This window comes from Pan paniscus, chromosome 6 (assembly GCF_029289425.2).
Source record: "Pan paniscus chromosome 6, NHGRI_mPanPan1-v2.0_pri, whole genome shotgun sequence".
NCBI lineage: Eukaryota > Metazoa > Chordata > Mammalia > Primates > Hominidae > Pan > Pan paniscus.
In genome coordinates, this window is record NC_073255.2 from 175274145 (window position 1) to 175290090 (window position 15946).

General features: G+C 41.8%; 1 protein-coding gene across 2 annotated transcripts in view; it reads left to right on the forward strand.

Annotated features, from left to right (window-relative positions):
• Positions 1-996: 996 nt before the first annotated feature.
• TRIM24 (tripartite motif containing 24) overlaps positions 997-15946 on the forward strand; it is a 126734-nt gene continuing 111784 nt past the window's right edge. Inside the window, exon 1 of one of the 2 annotated variants that reach the window (XM_003813422.5) lies at positions 997-1684. In XM_003813422.5, coding sequence (XP_003813470.1) covers positions 1321-1684 — 364 coding nt within the window. In that variant the 5' untranslated portion in view covers positions 997-1320. The remainder of the gene's footprint in view (positions 1685-15946) is intronic. The other variant, XM_003813421.6, reaches the window with a different exon arrangement.

Consider the following 15946-nt stretch of genomic DNA (forward strand, 5'->3'; position numbering starts at 1 on the left):
AAAAAAAAAAAAGGTAAATACTTCTTAAAGTTACGAGTTACAAAATCTTGTTTCCTTCATTCCGTTTCTATTCTTCAAGTTCCTTAAAAGCTGCGCCATTTTTTGAGTGAAAAATGTGCGTAACTTCTGATATCAGCGTAGAGAGGTGAGGGAGGGAGGGAATAAAATAAGAGGGAGGGAGGAAATACAAAAGAATCTTGAAGTTATGAATTATTTGGGCATCAGTATTGAGGTTTATTTTTGCTTAATGATGCTATATTTATGCAATAAAAACATTTGCCAATCTGTATTAATTCCTGGGAAAACGAACCACTTTTAGTCACTTAAAAAGCAAATCACTGACTTTAAAAATTAATTTCACCTTTTTCATTGGGGAAACCCTTTAAAAATTTCCAACTTGCACGAGAACTTCCCCCCCTTATTCTTCATACTCATTCATTCTAGAGATGAGTAAAATTAGGTTGCAATATCCCTGCTGCCTCCAGAGTACCTCTTTCACACAGTATTTTAAAAAATTATTTCCTTGTTTGCTCTTCAGTACCTCCACTCCTTCCTCCTGTGACCCTCCTACCATATTTACTCCTCCTACAAGGCCAGGTCTCCAGTAATGAAATCAGTTTTCCAAGCAGTTACTTAATTAACGGCATTGAGTAGACAAGTGAGGTCCCGCCCCCTAGGAGGAGCTAACACCGCGGACCGAATCAGGCGGATGGTCGTTAACAAATGAACCCTTAATCCTTTCAGAGGAGGAAACATACACAAAGGCCCAATCAGAGGCCGCGATTTCAGGCGTCCGGAGGGGGCGGGGCTGGGCAAGCACCTCCCACTTCCCAACCTCCCGCCGCGGCCGACGGAGCCTCGCGGGCTCCAACAGGTCCCGCCCCCTCGCCAGGCGCGGCCGCTATTGGGCGGCGCGCTCCACACCGAAGCCTCAGTTGCTGGGAGAGGGAGGGAGGGCGGGGGCGGAGGCGGGGCCTGAGGTGGGCCGGGGGGATGAAGAGAAAGGCGGGGAGGCAAGGGCGGGCTGGGCGTATTCCACGAGCGCCTCGGCGGTTGGCGAAGCGGACGGGGTGCAGCCTCCCCGGTGCGAGGAACGGTCTCCGCTGACAGATACCCTCCTTCCGGCCGCGCCACTCGGGAGGCGGATCCCGTGGGCCTGAGGAGGCTTCCCCCGCCCGGCTTGCTTTCCCTCCCTCGCTGGCGCTGCCGCGAGTCCACCGAGCGGCCTCTGAGGAGCAGTCGCAGGAGGAGGAGGAGGTCGTCGGGGGCGGCGGGCGGAGACCGCGCTCTCGCTTCCCCGGCGGCGGCGGGGGCAGGACAATGGAGGTGGCGGTGGAGAAGGCGGTGGCGGCGGCGGCAGCGGCCTCGGCTGCGGCCTCCGGGGGGCCCTCGGCGGCGCCGAGCGGGGAGAACGAGGCCGAGAGTCGGCAGGGCCCGGACTCGGAGCGCGGCGGCGAGGCGGCCCGGCTCAACCTGTTGGACACTTGCGCCGTGTGCCACCAGAACATCCAGAGCCGGGCGCCCAAGCTGCTGCCCTGCCTGCACTCTTTCTGCCAGCGCTGCCTGCCCGCGCCCCAGCGCTACCTCATGCTGCCCGCGCCCATGCTGGGCTCGGCCGAGACCCCGCCACCCGTCCCTGCCCCCGGCTCGCCGGTCAGCGGCTCGTCGCCGTTCGCCACCCAAGGTGAGAACCGGCCGCGGCCGCCGGGGAGCCCGGGGAGAGGGCCAGGAGGGGGCGGGCGCCCTTGTGCGGCGCGACCCGCTGTCATGTCGCCGCCGCCCGGGGTGCGCGGCGGGGGAGGGGCGAGCAGGAGGGTCTGTGCTGGCGACGGTGACATGGAGGGCCCGCGCTCTGCGGCGTGTCGCGCTCGGCCAGCAACTTCCCCGGGCGCTGTGGACTTGACCGCGCCGCCGCCGCCGCCGCTGCTCCTCATTCTCAACAGCCGGGCGGCCCCTGCCGCCCGCACTTTTGCAGACCTCTGTCGGAGTCTCCTGCAGCCGGAATCTCGGGTTCTTTGCCGGCTGCAGCCAGTTAACTGCTACCCGCCCGCTGCCTCCACAAAGCTTTGTCCAGGTCCATATGATCCTGATCATCTCGTCTATACCCACGTTATTTGAGCTGCAGGGGAGAAGGGAGGGATGCAGATGAAGTGATGGTGACTTTCTTTGATGATTGATTGCAGATCGGATGTCATTTATTTCTTATCTTGCATGTTTGGGGCTCTTTACCTTAATGAGTTCCCAGTTCTCTTCCCTCTCCTCTGCTGGGGACAAAGGAACCAAGAGACGTTGTTTTGTTGTGTGTCTCTTTCAAAGGTTTTATTTTGAGACGGTGAAGAGAAATAATACAAAGTGATTTGGGTTTTCTGGTATTTTATAGATAAAGCTGGAAGTTACTCTTCTCTTTGTGGTGTTTATTACTGTAAAATTAGACTTTTGACAGGTGTTCCATTGCTAACTTTAACAGCTTTGAAACATTTAAAGTAAGTTTGAGTACAGTTTCGGGTAGAACACTTGGCGGTTTTTAAATTTTATTATTGCAAATATTTGAGCACCTCCTTTTAAAAAAGACAGTGTAACTGGAAAAGCATTTTTAATACTTTTTAGAGGAAGTAGTTGATTTAGTTTGAAATAAAATGCTAATTAAGTAATTATGCTAGGTCAAGGGGCGTATGAAATGGATACTTCAAATAGATTGTGGTCTGAGACTCATTTATTAACTGCATGTTAGGAGCAGTATCCACTTGTAGGAGACAGTTTTCCGTGGGTCTCCGTTTCTTCACTCTTGCCAGCACCCTTGCCAGGGAGATACTGACTGCCCTTTGTTTCTGTTTTTTCACGGATATTATCTAAAGAGCAGCCTTGGAAGATAGAGATAGTGTCTTCCACCAGAGCAAAAGGCGGGGATACATATTATCCAGTATAATAAGAATAATGTCTCCCTCTGGAGCGAAAGGGTAGGCATGCTTACTGCCCATCTTAAAAGATTAGGGTTCCCTAAGCTTAGGGTTCCTCTCCTGTAGAGAAGGGACTGCCTGTGTAGATGTCAACTGGCTCTCTTTACGTTGCCCAATGGGAACCTGGAGTTCTGAGAACTAGTGCAAAAATCTTGATGATGCTTTGGCTTATGCTGTTCCTGTGAGTAAAAAACAAACTGCCCTGTGTCTCTCTGACCCTTGAGTGTCTTCTCTCACCATCCATGAAACTGGTAAGGTTATTTGTTAGCTTGCAAGTTGGACACTCTCAGATCCTTCACAGTAGTTTGCTCTGAAGAGGCCCACGACTGGAAAGTTCGAACAGGTGAAAGCTTAAACCTTAGTTATTTATTTATTTATTTATTTATTTTTTGAGACGGAGTCTCGTTCTTGTTGCCCAGGCTGGAGTGCAATGGTGCGATCTTGGCTCACCGGAACCTCTGCCTCCTAGGTTCAAGCGATTGTCCTGTCTCAGCCTCCCGAGTAGCTGGGATTACAGGCATGCGCCACCACGTCCGGCTAATTTTGTAATTTTTTTTTTTTTTTTTTTTTTTGGTAGAGGCGGGGTTACTCCATGTTGGTCAGGCTGGTCTTGAACTCCCGACCTCAGGTGATCCGCCCACCTTGGCTTCCCCAAGTGCTGGGATTACAAGTGTGAGCCACCGCACGTGGCCTGTTCTTATTTCTTAGACACAGTTTAAAGTTGGTTTTTCCTTCCTTCCTTCCTTCTTTCCTGCGTTCTTACCTTCCTACCTTCTTACCTTCCTACCTCGCTTTGTCGTTCAGGCTGGAGTGCAGTGGCACAATCTCAGCTCACTGCAACCTCTGCCTCCCTGGTTCAAGCGATTCTTGTGCCTCAGCTGGGCGCCACACCTGGCTAATTTGTGTTTTGTTTTAGTAGAGACGGAGTTTTGCCATGTTGGCCAGGCTGGTCTTGAACTCCTGACCTCAGGTGATCCACCTGCCACAGCCTCTGTAGGTGCTGGGATTACAGGTGTGAGCCACCCCTCCCGACCTCTTCCATTTATATTTTAAATGGTTAAACAGGCTTGTAGCCAAGTAAGATCTGAATTGTGCATGATTATAGAATTATGACATATTGTTTGCCTGGCCATGACATATGGACTTGAATTAATGAGAACATGGGTCGTAAAGTTATCATCCTCATTTCTGAGACAAGTTTGTGATTCCATACTTCTCAAAATGTTCTGTGTAATTACAATCTGAATATTTTTTATCTTTATGCTGTATTGTAAGCAAGAGTTCAAAGAAAGCGTTTAAATTGGAAGATGTTTTTGTTTTTATACTAAGAAAAACGTTTTAACAAATTGTACTTAAAAATACACCTAAAAAGAATTAAAGTTATCTTTAAAAAATTAAAAATGCTATCCTGAGTCTTAGTGACTTGGGTATTTTGTCCCTTTATCTCTCGCATACTTATTTTAATACCAGCTGAAGCAAAAATTTAGACATTTCTTTTTTTTTTTTTTTTTTTTTTTTTTTTTTGAGACGGAGTCTCACTCTGTCGCCCGGGCTGGAGTGCAGTGGTGCGATCTTGGCTCACTGCTAGCTCTGCCTCCCGGGTTCAGGCCATTCTCCTGCCTCAGCCTCCTGAGTAGCTGGGACTACAGGAACATGCCACCACACCCGGCTAATTTTTTTATATTTTTTAGTAGAGACGGGGTTTCACCGTGTTAGCCAGGGTGGTCTTGATCTCCTGACCTTGTGATCCGCCTGCCTCGGCCCCCAAAAGTGCTGGGATTACAGGTGTGAGCCACCGCACCCAGCCAAATTTAGACATTGCTTAACTAAATAACGGGTTCATTTGATCAAACCAGTTCTTCATTTTCCTACTGAATTTGTGAGTACAGGCATCACAAGTCAAGTAATATCTATTACACAAAGGTTAAATAGGTAGTTGGGATGGAGAACTGTGTGAGCTTTGGGGTAAAATGATAGGAAATGATGGGGAGTACAAGCAGGGGGGCAGACTCTTCTTAGCTATAGCAATTTGTCATGTGAGTGCAGGGCAAGTATTGAAGGATCTTTTATTTATTTAATGCAAATTCTGAATCTGGATTTTTGAACAAAATTTTTCTAGTATTAGATATTGTCAAGTAATTAAAAATGTGTGAATATTTATACACATAAATATATATACACACACACAATTAATTTATGGGCCCATGCTATAGGCCAAACAATAGGTTTGTTGAGGCCAAATATGTTATATTTCATACACTTTTTAGATTTCAGAAACTGGAGATTTTCAAACTTTAACACCACTAAACTTTAACACCTAAAAAAAATTTAGATTTTTAGGCCCCTCCCTCCTGAAAATCTGATTCTACCTAATCTGGTGTAGTTGCAGAATGCTAGGGTATAATACAGTTATACTCTAGAATTGTTTCTTTAATGCAAGCAGTATTCTAAAACTGTTTCAGATCTAGTTTCCCTTTCTATAAAATACTTTTCATGCTCTCTTTGTCATCCTAAATGAATTTCATGGGGAAAAAAATCCTAACACATTTTTCTTACAGAAGTAAACATAATGTTTAAACTGTTTTAAAGGAGAAATAAAATGAAGCAAATAACAGCAGAAAAGTATAATTTATAAATGCTCAGATACAATTACACTGGCCACCAATCTCCCATTGAGAACATTTGTTTTAAAACTTCGGTTTAACTGTCCTTTTTTCTCAGGCTACATGTTGGAAGGAATGAGGGTGAATGACCACAAGTTAAAATTGGATGACTCCTTCAGTCTTGACTGTCATTTTCTTAGTATGCAGTTATATCTAGGAGAGAGGCAAAACTTTAGGAAATGGGTTTTCTTTTACGTACGTTAAGAAAACAAACTGATCTTAGAGAAATGTTATAATATTGTGTAGTATTTTGTGTTGTTAACGTACTGTTCAGCTAATGAGTAGCAAACTGGGAGTTTGAGAGAAGTTTTTTCCTCTATACCTAAAAGACAATATTGAAGAGCTATTTTTAACAAATACTGAGAACATACTTTTGAAAGGTATTATTTGTCTAGAGAGGGTTAAAATATAAGACTAAATCCCTTTTCCAAGATTTCTTTACTAACTGGCAGTATACAAGATACGTAACTATTCTGGGACTGATTTCTTGGCAAAAAGTATAAATCATCTCATGAGTGCAATCTTTAATGGCGAAGGATTAATATTTAAGAATGATCTGTGTTACCTGTCAGTCCTATATATATAAAAATATACATATTTTTATTCACCTGTTAGTAGGTATCAGTATTTTGTAGTTTGGAGCTATTATGAATAAAACTTAAAGGTATTTGTAGAAAAGTCTTGGTGTGGATACACTGTCATTTCCCTGAGGAAATAACTTAGAATTGGAATTTCTTGTTTTTATGATAAATGTATGTTTACACTGCTTGTACTACTTTATAGACCCTCCAGCAGTTCTCTCCAAAGTTTGTTCACACTCTCCCCAGTTTTGGGTATTGTCTTTAAAAGTTTTTTTTGTTTTTGTTTTTGAGACGGAGTCTCACTCTGTCGCCCAGGCTGGAGTGCAGTGGTGCCATCTCGGCTCACTGCAACCTCCACCTCCAGGGCTCAGGCGATTCTTCTGCCTCAGCCTCCCAAGCAGCTGGGATTACACTACACCTGGCTAATTTTTTTGTATTTTTAGTAGAGACAGGGTTTCACCATGTTGGCCAGGCTGGTCTTGAACTCTTGACCTCAGGTGATCCACCCGCCTTGGCCTCCCAAAGTGCTGGGATTACAGGCGTGAGCCACTGTGCCTGGCCTGTCAGTCTTTTAAATTTTAACCATTCTAGTAGGTGAGAAAAGCTATCTCATGGTTTTGGTTTTCATTTTTCTGATGAATAATGATGAGCATCTTTTCTTGTGCTTAGTAGTCATTCTTTTTTGGTGAGATTTTGGTTTGTCTTTTGCAAATTTCAAAACTTAAGTTACTTTTTTTTTTTTTTGGAGACAACATCTGACTGTGTTGCCCATACTGGAGTGCAGTGGCACCATCTCAGCCCACTGCAACCTCCGCCATGTTGCTCAGGCTGGTCTCTCAACTCCTGAGCTCAAGTGATCACCCATCTCGTCTCCCAAAGTGCTGGGATTATGGGTGTGAGCCACCACGCCTGGCTGGGAGTGCCTTTTTATTGAAAAGTAAAGTTCTTTATATATATTCTATATCTAGGTCCTTTGTCAGATACATGTATTGCAGGTATTGACTCTGGCTTGCATGCTCATTTTCTTGGTGTCTTTTAAAGAGCTAAAGGTTTAAATTTTGATTAAGTCTGGTTTATCAATTTATTTTATGATTAATGACTTTTGTGTCCTATCTAACAATTTTTTGCCTACCCCACGTTTACTAAGATTTTCTCCACTTTTTAACCCAGCATTTTTATAGTTTTAGCTTTAAAATATAAACCTGTAATCCATTTTGTGAGTTATTTTTTGTGTGAGGTTGAGGTTCATTTTTTTTAAAACTGTATGTTAAAACACCATTTATTAAAGACAGTACTTTTTCATTATATTATTTTGGCATTTTTATACAAAAATCAGCCATCTGTGTGTGGTCTGTTCTTTATTGATTTGTCCATTCAGCTAATACATAATGTTTTTTGATTACAGTACTCTTCTCAGCAAATTTTGAAATTTGACAGTTTGTTCTTTTTCAAAATTCTTTTGATTCTTTGAAGTCATTTGCATTTCTTTATACATTTTAGAATCAGCTTTTCAGTTTCTACACAAAAGTCTGTCATGGTTTTGATTGGAATTACATTGAATCTAGATATCAATTTGGGTAAGGGGGAAATGTGTTTTGTTTTGTTTTGTTTTTTTGAGGTGAGTCTTGCTCTGTTACCAGGCTGGATGCAGTAATGTGATCTCTGCTCACTGCAACCTCCGCCTCCCAGGTTCAAGTGATTCTCCTGCCTCAGCCTCCTGAGTAGCTGGGACTATAGGCATGCGCCACTACGCCCAGCTGATTTTTGTATTTTTTAGTAGAGACGGGGTTTCACCATGTTGGCCAGGATGGTCTCGATCTCTTGACCTGGTGATCTGCCCGCCTCGGCCTCCCAAAGTGCTGGTATTGACAGGCGTGAGCCACTGCACGCAGCCATAATGTTCTTAACAATATTGGTTCTTCCAATCTGTGAATATGTTTTATCTCTTAAATTGTCGGCACTGTCTTGTGGTTTTCATTGTAGCATTCTTGTACAATTTTTGTTTACATAGTATAAATATTAAACATTTTATAATGTTAAATGATATCGTATATGATATTTTTAAAATTTTCATTTCAAACTTGGTAGTATATTGAAATACGATTATTGGTTTCATCCCATTATCTTGCTAAATTTGATTATTAAGTATCATTTTTTTTTGTTTGTTTCAAGGACTCCTTAGGATTTTCTATGTAGTCTACAGGGAGATAGCTTTACTTCTTGCTTTCTATTCTTAATAATTTATGTCTTCTTATTGCACCAGCAAGGACTCCAATACAATATTGACTGGAAGTTGAATTTCAGTATTAAATGAGAAAGGATTTCCTTACCTTATTCCTCATCTTAGGAGGAAAACACTCATTTGTTCACCATTAATATGTTAGCTGTTTTCTATAGATGCCCATTATCAAAATGAAGAAGTTCCCTTCTATTTTTAATATGCTGAGAATTTTTATTATGAATGGGTGATGAATTTTGCCATGTACTTTTCCTGTGTCTATTGAAATGGTCATGCAATTTGTCTCCTTTTTTTGTTAATGTATGAATTACGTTGATTTTTAGATGTTAAATCAATCTTGCATTCTTGAGATATACCTCACTTGGTTTTGCTACAGGTATTTTGAAGCTTTTGTGAATTGCCTGCCCTTTTTTAAGGTGAAATGTTCTTTGCTTCCTATAATGCTTTGTTATGGTCTACTTTGCCTGATATTAATGCCATTTTTTAAAAATCTATGTGTTTGAATGGTATATTTTTCCCATGCTTTTACTTCTAGCTTTTTAAAGTATCTCGTAGATAGCGTATAGTTGTCTTACTTTTTTATCCCAGCTTTTAATTTTTGCCTTTGTTAATCCATTTATATTTTATGTAATTGTTGGTATGGCAAGGTTTAAGACTGACATCTTTTTATTTGTTTTCTCTTTGTTCCTGCTTGGCCTCCAGTATCTTTGCTTCTCTCTCAATCCCTTAGCAGCTGCTCTCTGGTAAACTTCCCATGGACTTGCTCTGCACATGCGTAGTAGCCTTCAGCCAAGGACTTGGCAAAACCCTTACATAGACTACTGGCACCCTTTCTCTGTTCAGCTCCCTTCTCCCAAGTGCTTCGCCCTATATATTCCATCTGGTTCACAATCCCCGAATCTCTCTGGCTCCTTTGCTATGTTCTGCATTGGCTGTAGCTCCATGAACCATGATCACAAAATAGTCCTCAGTTACAGAATCAAGATTTAGGGGGCTTATTCACCTGAGCTTTTCTTTCCTCATGGATCACAGTACTGCATTGCCTTTTGTCCATTGTCTGAAAAGTTGCCTAAGGTATCTGTCCTGGTAATATACAGTAATTAATGACAGGAAAGCTTGTCTCAGTACTAGTTACTCTATCCTGGTGGAAAACTGATGTCAGAAGAATGCTTTTTAATTTCATTGTACCTTTTTAAATATACCCAAATGTGGGTAATTTGTAAACTTTCATTTTTAGGTCTCTAGATTTCTCTTTTTAATTTTTCTTCGAGAAGTTAAACTATCAACTAGATGCACAAGTTTTTCAAATTTCTTTCTGCAATGTAACCTTGACCCCTTTCTCAAATTTTTTTTTTTTTTTGAGACAGTGTCTCGTGCAGTGGCCATCTTGGCTCACTGCAACCTCCACCTCCCCGGTTCAAACAATTCTCCTGCCTCAGCCTCCCAAGTAGCTGAGATTACAGGCACACACCACCACACCTGGCTAATTTTTTTGTATTTTTAGTACAAACGGGATTTTACCCTGTTGGCCTTGAACTGCTGACCTCAGGTAATCCACCCGCCTCAGCCTCCCAAAGTGCTGGGATTACAGATGTGAGCTGCTGAGCCCTTTCTTAATTTTACTCCAGCATTTTGAATACACACTTAGACCAGTAGTCTCCAAAATGGCATGACTAAGTGCCATTATATTTTATTCTATAATGTGGTGTGGCACACCACATATGCAATAAAATATCCATTCGGGTGAGGGAAGACATTAGAACTTCTTTTCAGAAATTGAGCTTTAAAGTACTTGATAGATAGTTTGTCACAGTCACATGAATAAGCATGTCAAATGGCTACATTTCACATATGCTGTATGGAGTATCCTGAGAGAAGGGATTAAGGCTGCCTCAAGCCCAAATGGTATTTGTGTGAGTTAGAAAAAAGAGTCCTCTTGACATACAGGACCAAAGGATGTGTGCCTTAGGAAGTGGAATGTGGACCCCCATTTGCCTGTAAGTCTACATTTCCCCTCCAGTCAGGCAGTTCCTTGTACTGTATAACCTATCTTAACTGTACACAGCTGCCCTAGAGGTCATGGGATTTCGATACTGCAGACTCTGTTGTTTGTTTTTGCCTCCTACAAGTATAATTTTTTTTTTTTTGAGATGGAGTCTCTCTCTGTCACCAGGCTGGAGTGCAGTGGTGTGATCTTGGCTCACTGCAACCTCTGCCTCCTGGGTTCAGGCGATCCTCCTGCCTCAGCCTCCCAAGTAGCTGGGAGCATAGGCGTGTGCCACCACACCCAGCTAGTTTTTGTGTTTTTAGTAGAGACAGGGTTTCACTATGTTGGTCAGGATGGTCTCAATCTCTTGATCTGCCCACCTCGGCCTCCCAAAGTGCTGGGATTACAGATGCGAGCCATCGCGCCCAGCCTTTGTAACATAATTTTATATGTACTTGTATAAGTAGGTTTATGCGTTTTAATATCTGTTTTTAACTAAATGTCTGTCAAAAAATAGAAGATTATGGTAGGCCATTACCAGGCCTCTGGCATAAAACCCTTAATCTCATTTCCTAGGGAAGTCCCATATGGAGGCTGCTCACAAAAGCCCCTTAATTTCAGCAGTTTGGGAAGTCCCTAAGTTGTAGGATATAGGGCACATGTGTAATAACCTTAAAAAGTGATCCCTTGTTTCAATTAACGACAGACACAGTTCCATTTAAGTCTGTAACTTCACCAGTGCTGTATAGATGGATGTATACCTGTCATTCTTGGGACCTGAATATGCAATTAGCTGACAAGGGGATTAGCTGGCAAGGAGATCCCTGTCCTATAGAAAGCTGTAGCTGTTACTATCTCATTTTGTGTTTCATGTTATCAGTGTGTGGAGTTGATGGAGCTTTAATTTTTCACCAGCTTTAAGTTATTTGAATCTTAGAAGTCTTATTTTCAGTTATGATAAAGATAGTACTCCTTTGCAGGTAGAATAACATTCAAGTGGCAGAGCTGGCACTTTATAGGCTCTTATCAGTTTTATTGTGAGGTTAACAACTGATTATCTAACCAGATCTAACAAGAAGTGGGCCTAAAAGTTCAAAATTAACAAGATTACTCTTTGAAATTGACTGACATCCTCCATTACAAATGATGGACCATGCATTAAGTGTATACTGCATCTGAAAGCATTAGTTGACAATAGTGTGAAGCTATCTTGATTAGCAAGACATTTAAAAATATTTATTTCATCTTGATTTTATTCCTTATATGTTTTACGCTAATATGATTTATTATGTATAGGATGTACTAGCACTGTAGTATATGTACAGTACATGTTCAAATATTTGTGTCTAAAATAAACATAACTATTATCTGAATTGCCTCAATATTTTTGCTTTTCATCTAGTCTTTCAAAACCTTTTTCAAATGCCGTATCCTCTTTGACATTATGAAACCACCTTATTTCTCAAAGGACTTTCTTCTGATTTTTTTCTAATATAAATAATCTATAGGTTCTCATCTCATAGTATAATAAATTTATATTTATTTATTTATTTATTTATTTATTTATTTATTTATTTTGAGACAGAGTCTCACTCTGTCATCCAGGCTGGAGTGCAGTGGTGCAATCTTGGCTCACTGCAACCTCTGTCTCCTGGGTTCAAGTGATTCTCATGCCTCAGCCTCCCCAACAGCTGGGATTACAGGTGCGCGCCACTACAGTTGGCTAATTTTTGTATTTTTAGTAGAGATGGGGTTTCGCCATGTTGGCCAGGCTGGTTTCAAACTCCTCACCTCAGGTAATCCGCCTGCCTCAGCCTCTCAAAGTGCTGGGATTACAGGCATGAGCCACCACGCCCGGCCTAGTATAATACATTTAAAAGAAAAATGTCTTCTGTAGGAATTAGGAATCCTGACTACCAGAAGATCTTTATTTTATTTTGATTATGGGTGAAGAGTCTCCCTTATATCTCTTACCAAAGGCAGCAGTGTTTTACAGGGTCATGCTCCTCCTGCAAGGTCAAGTAAGAGAAGACTAAAAAAAGAAAAAAAACCAACCATGGAAAAGCATATAGGTGGAGAGATAGATAGTGGAAGCCAGATTGGGGTAGGTTAAACAATGAGAGGGAGATGAAGAGACATAGTTGGAAAGTTTAGACAACTCTGAAGTGGGGAGGAATGGGATAAGGTAATACTTAAGGGGAGAAAAAAAATAAGAAGTTGAGGAAGGTTTCTTACTTTCTTTTTATATAAATCAGAGAGGCTTAAACACATTTAAATGGACATGGAAAGGATCCACGAGAACTACTGAATTTATAAAAAAAAAAAAAGATTTGGTGAGGCTTCTGAGAAAGCAGAAAGGCATTGATCTGAAGCATGGGTAGAGATTGGTGACTTTGGATAGGAGACACACTTTCTCTTGTGAATAGGAGAGAAGGTAAGAATAGGTGCTAAATACAGGTGTGTGTCCTCAAAATGGGTGGAATTTCTGTATTCTGAGCCCCCCACTGATTTCTCCCTTAAATAGAAAGTGAGGTCATCTGCTGAGAATGAGAGGGTAACAGGAGTGGAACAAGGTTGAGAAGGGAGTTTTGAAGTTGACCAATAAAATGTAGTGTTAGTGCAGGTTGTGTTGAGGCTTGTTTGGTGCTAGAGACCATGAATTAACAGCGATACCTGTCTGTCTTCTTATAGTGCAATCTAGTGCCCTTTGAAGCAGGGTATTTTAGGGCAGTGCTACTCAAGGCATGAGCCGCGAACTATTAGGGTCTGAAACAAGATAAGGACATTGCCACAGAATGTTGACCAGTGTACTGCTTCCTTCATCCAGCTGAACTAAATGTCAGCTGAACTAAATGATCTTGGTTGGTTTACATTCTGACACAAGCTCTTAAAAAAAATTTTTTTTAAATAGAAACAGGGTCTCACTTTGTTAGTCAGGTTGAACTCCTGGACTCAAGCAGTTCTCCTGCCTTGGCCTCCCATTCAATCCCTTACGATGGTTAATAATTCCTTATGTTGGCTGGGTGCGTTGGCTCATGCCTGTAATCCCAACACTTTGGGAGGCTGAGGCAGGCGGGTTACCTGAGGTCAGGAGTTCGAGACCAGCCTGGCCAACATGGTGAAACCCTGTCTCTACTAAAATTACAAAAATTAACCAGGCGTGGTGGCATGTGCCTGTAGTCCCAGCTACTCGGGAGGCTGAGGCAGGAGAATTGCTTGAACCCAGGAGGCGGAGGCTGCAGTTAGCCTAGATCATGCCACTGCACTCCAGCCTGGGTGACAGAACGAGACTCTGTCTCAAAAAAATGATAATAATAATTCCTTAAGTTAAACTTCATTTCAAATTAATGTGTGGTTTCTCTCTACTTAATGTACGCAGACTGATGCATCATTTTGGGCAACAGTGATTTGTCTTTTTCAATGCCTTACATTAAGAAACACATGATTGTCTTTCTGTCCCATTGTTAGTGTTGGCCTTGATCACTTGTTTAAGGTGGTGACTGCCAGATTTCTCCACTCTAAAGCTATCTCCTCCTCTCCTTTTGTAATTAACAAATAACCTTTTAGGAGATACTTTGGAGTCTGTGTGAATATTCTGTTCCGAAAAAACTTAGATTGGCATCCACTGATTTCTTGCCTTTATCAGCTATTACTGTGATAGTACAAAATGGTTTTTCTATCACTCTATGCTTACTAGTTGATAGTCTGCTGTATGGATAACCATTTTCTTTTCCATTTATCTATCATGGACTTATGAAATATTTTAGTCAGTATGTTATAGCCATTCCTTTCTTTACTTCTTTTGACAATCAAATTGCCCTAATTTGGACAATAGAAACCTCTTAAAGTTGACAGTCACGGCTCACTACAGCCTTAACCTTCCAGGCCTGAGCCATCCTCCCACCTCAGCCTCCCAAGTAGCTGGCACCACAGGAATCTACCACCATACCTGGCTAATTTTTATTTTTATTGTAGAGACGGGATCTCCCTACATTGCTCAGTCTGGTCTTGGACTTCTGAGCTCAAGTGATCCTCCTGCCTTGGCCTCCCAAAGTGCTAGGATTACAGGCATGAGCCATGGCACCCAGTTGAGCACTTTTTTATTTCCTGGCAAAATAAGAATTTCTAGATTTATCTTGTACTTTTTCATTTTTTTTTTTTTTTTTTTTTTTTTTGAGACAGAGTCTTGCTCTATCACCCAGGCTGGAGTGCAGTGGCGCTATCTCAGCTCACTGCAAACTCTGCCTCCCGGGTTCACGCCATTCTCCTGCCTCAGCCTTCCAAGTAGCTGGGACTACAGGCGTCTGCTACCACGCCCAGCTAATTTTTTGTATTTTTAGTAGAGACAGGGTTTCACCACGTTAGCCAGGATGGTCTCGATCTCCTGATCTCGTGATCCACCCGCCTCAGCCTCGCAAAGTGCTGGGATTACAGGTGTGAGCCACCGCGCCCGGCCTATCTTGTACTTTTTCTATGCCAGCTCTCCAAGGAGCCCCAATTCCTTATTTTGGTGAAATCCAGTTTATCTTTTATGGATTATTCTTTTGTGCCATATTTAAGAAATCTTTGTCTAACACAGGTATTTTATCCTGTTTTCTTCTTGGAAGTCCCATAGTTTTGAGGTTTACATTTAGGTCTATGATCCATTTTGAGTTAATGTTGGTATGTGGTATGAGATATGGATCCAAGTTCATTTTATATATGGATATGCAGTTTTTCTAGCATTGTTGTTAGAGGACTGTCCTTTCTTCACTGCATTGTCATTGTCAAAAATCAGTTGTCCGTGCATGTCTGTGTTTATTTCTGGACTCTCTTCTGTTCCATTGGTCTTTTTGTTTATCTTTACACTAATATCATGCTGTTGAGTCTGTATTAAAGCCAAGAGATCTTATGTCAGGAAAACAATAGGGAAGATGTTCTGCAGGGAATCCTTGTGTCTAACTGTAGAACTAAATTTAATGACAGAGAAAAGGGGTGACAAAGTAGTATGTACTTGTTATGCGCCCTAACAATGTAGATATAATACAGTTATTCAAGAGTATAAGGGATATCACTTATGTGAATACTTCCTGAGGAAGCTGTTAGAGAATTAAGTTTCAGACAGCCAAGAAATGGTTTAATAGGCTCATTGATTAATTGTTTTATAAAACTTAACCAGGGCATCAAGAGATATTACTACTTTAAATAGATGCTGTGTGTTGTGGTATGGGAATGGTGAGGGGGGAAGAATGGAGCTAATTTCTATGTTGCTTATACTAGGGAATCAAAAGATAGTATCTAACAAAGAGAGGACTTAAGGATATTATATAAAGATAACCATTAGGACAAAAGCCCAAACCTTTCTAGATAACAAAAGAAGTATTGGCAGGGGGAAGGAGGTGGTGGGAAGGGTACAGAAAGGAGAGCAAAAGAAACAAATACAATGAAATTATGTATTCTCACTGTGACAGAATTGAGACCATATAGTGATATTAGTAAATGGGCTTAACTGGCCTATTAAGAGAAAAAATATTTTTGGG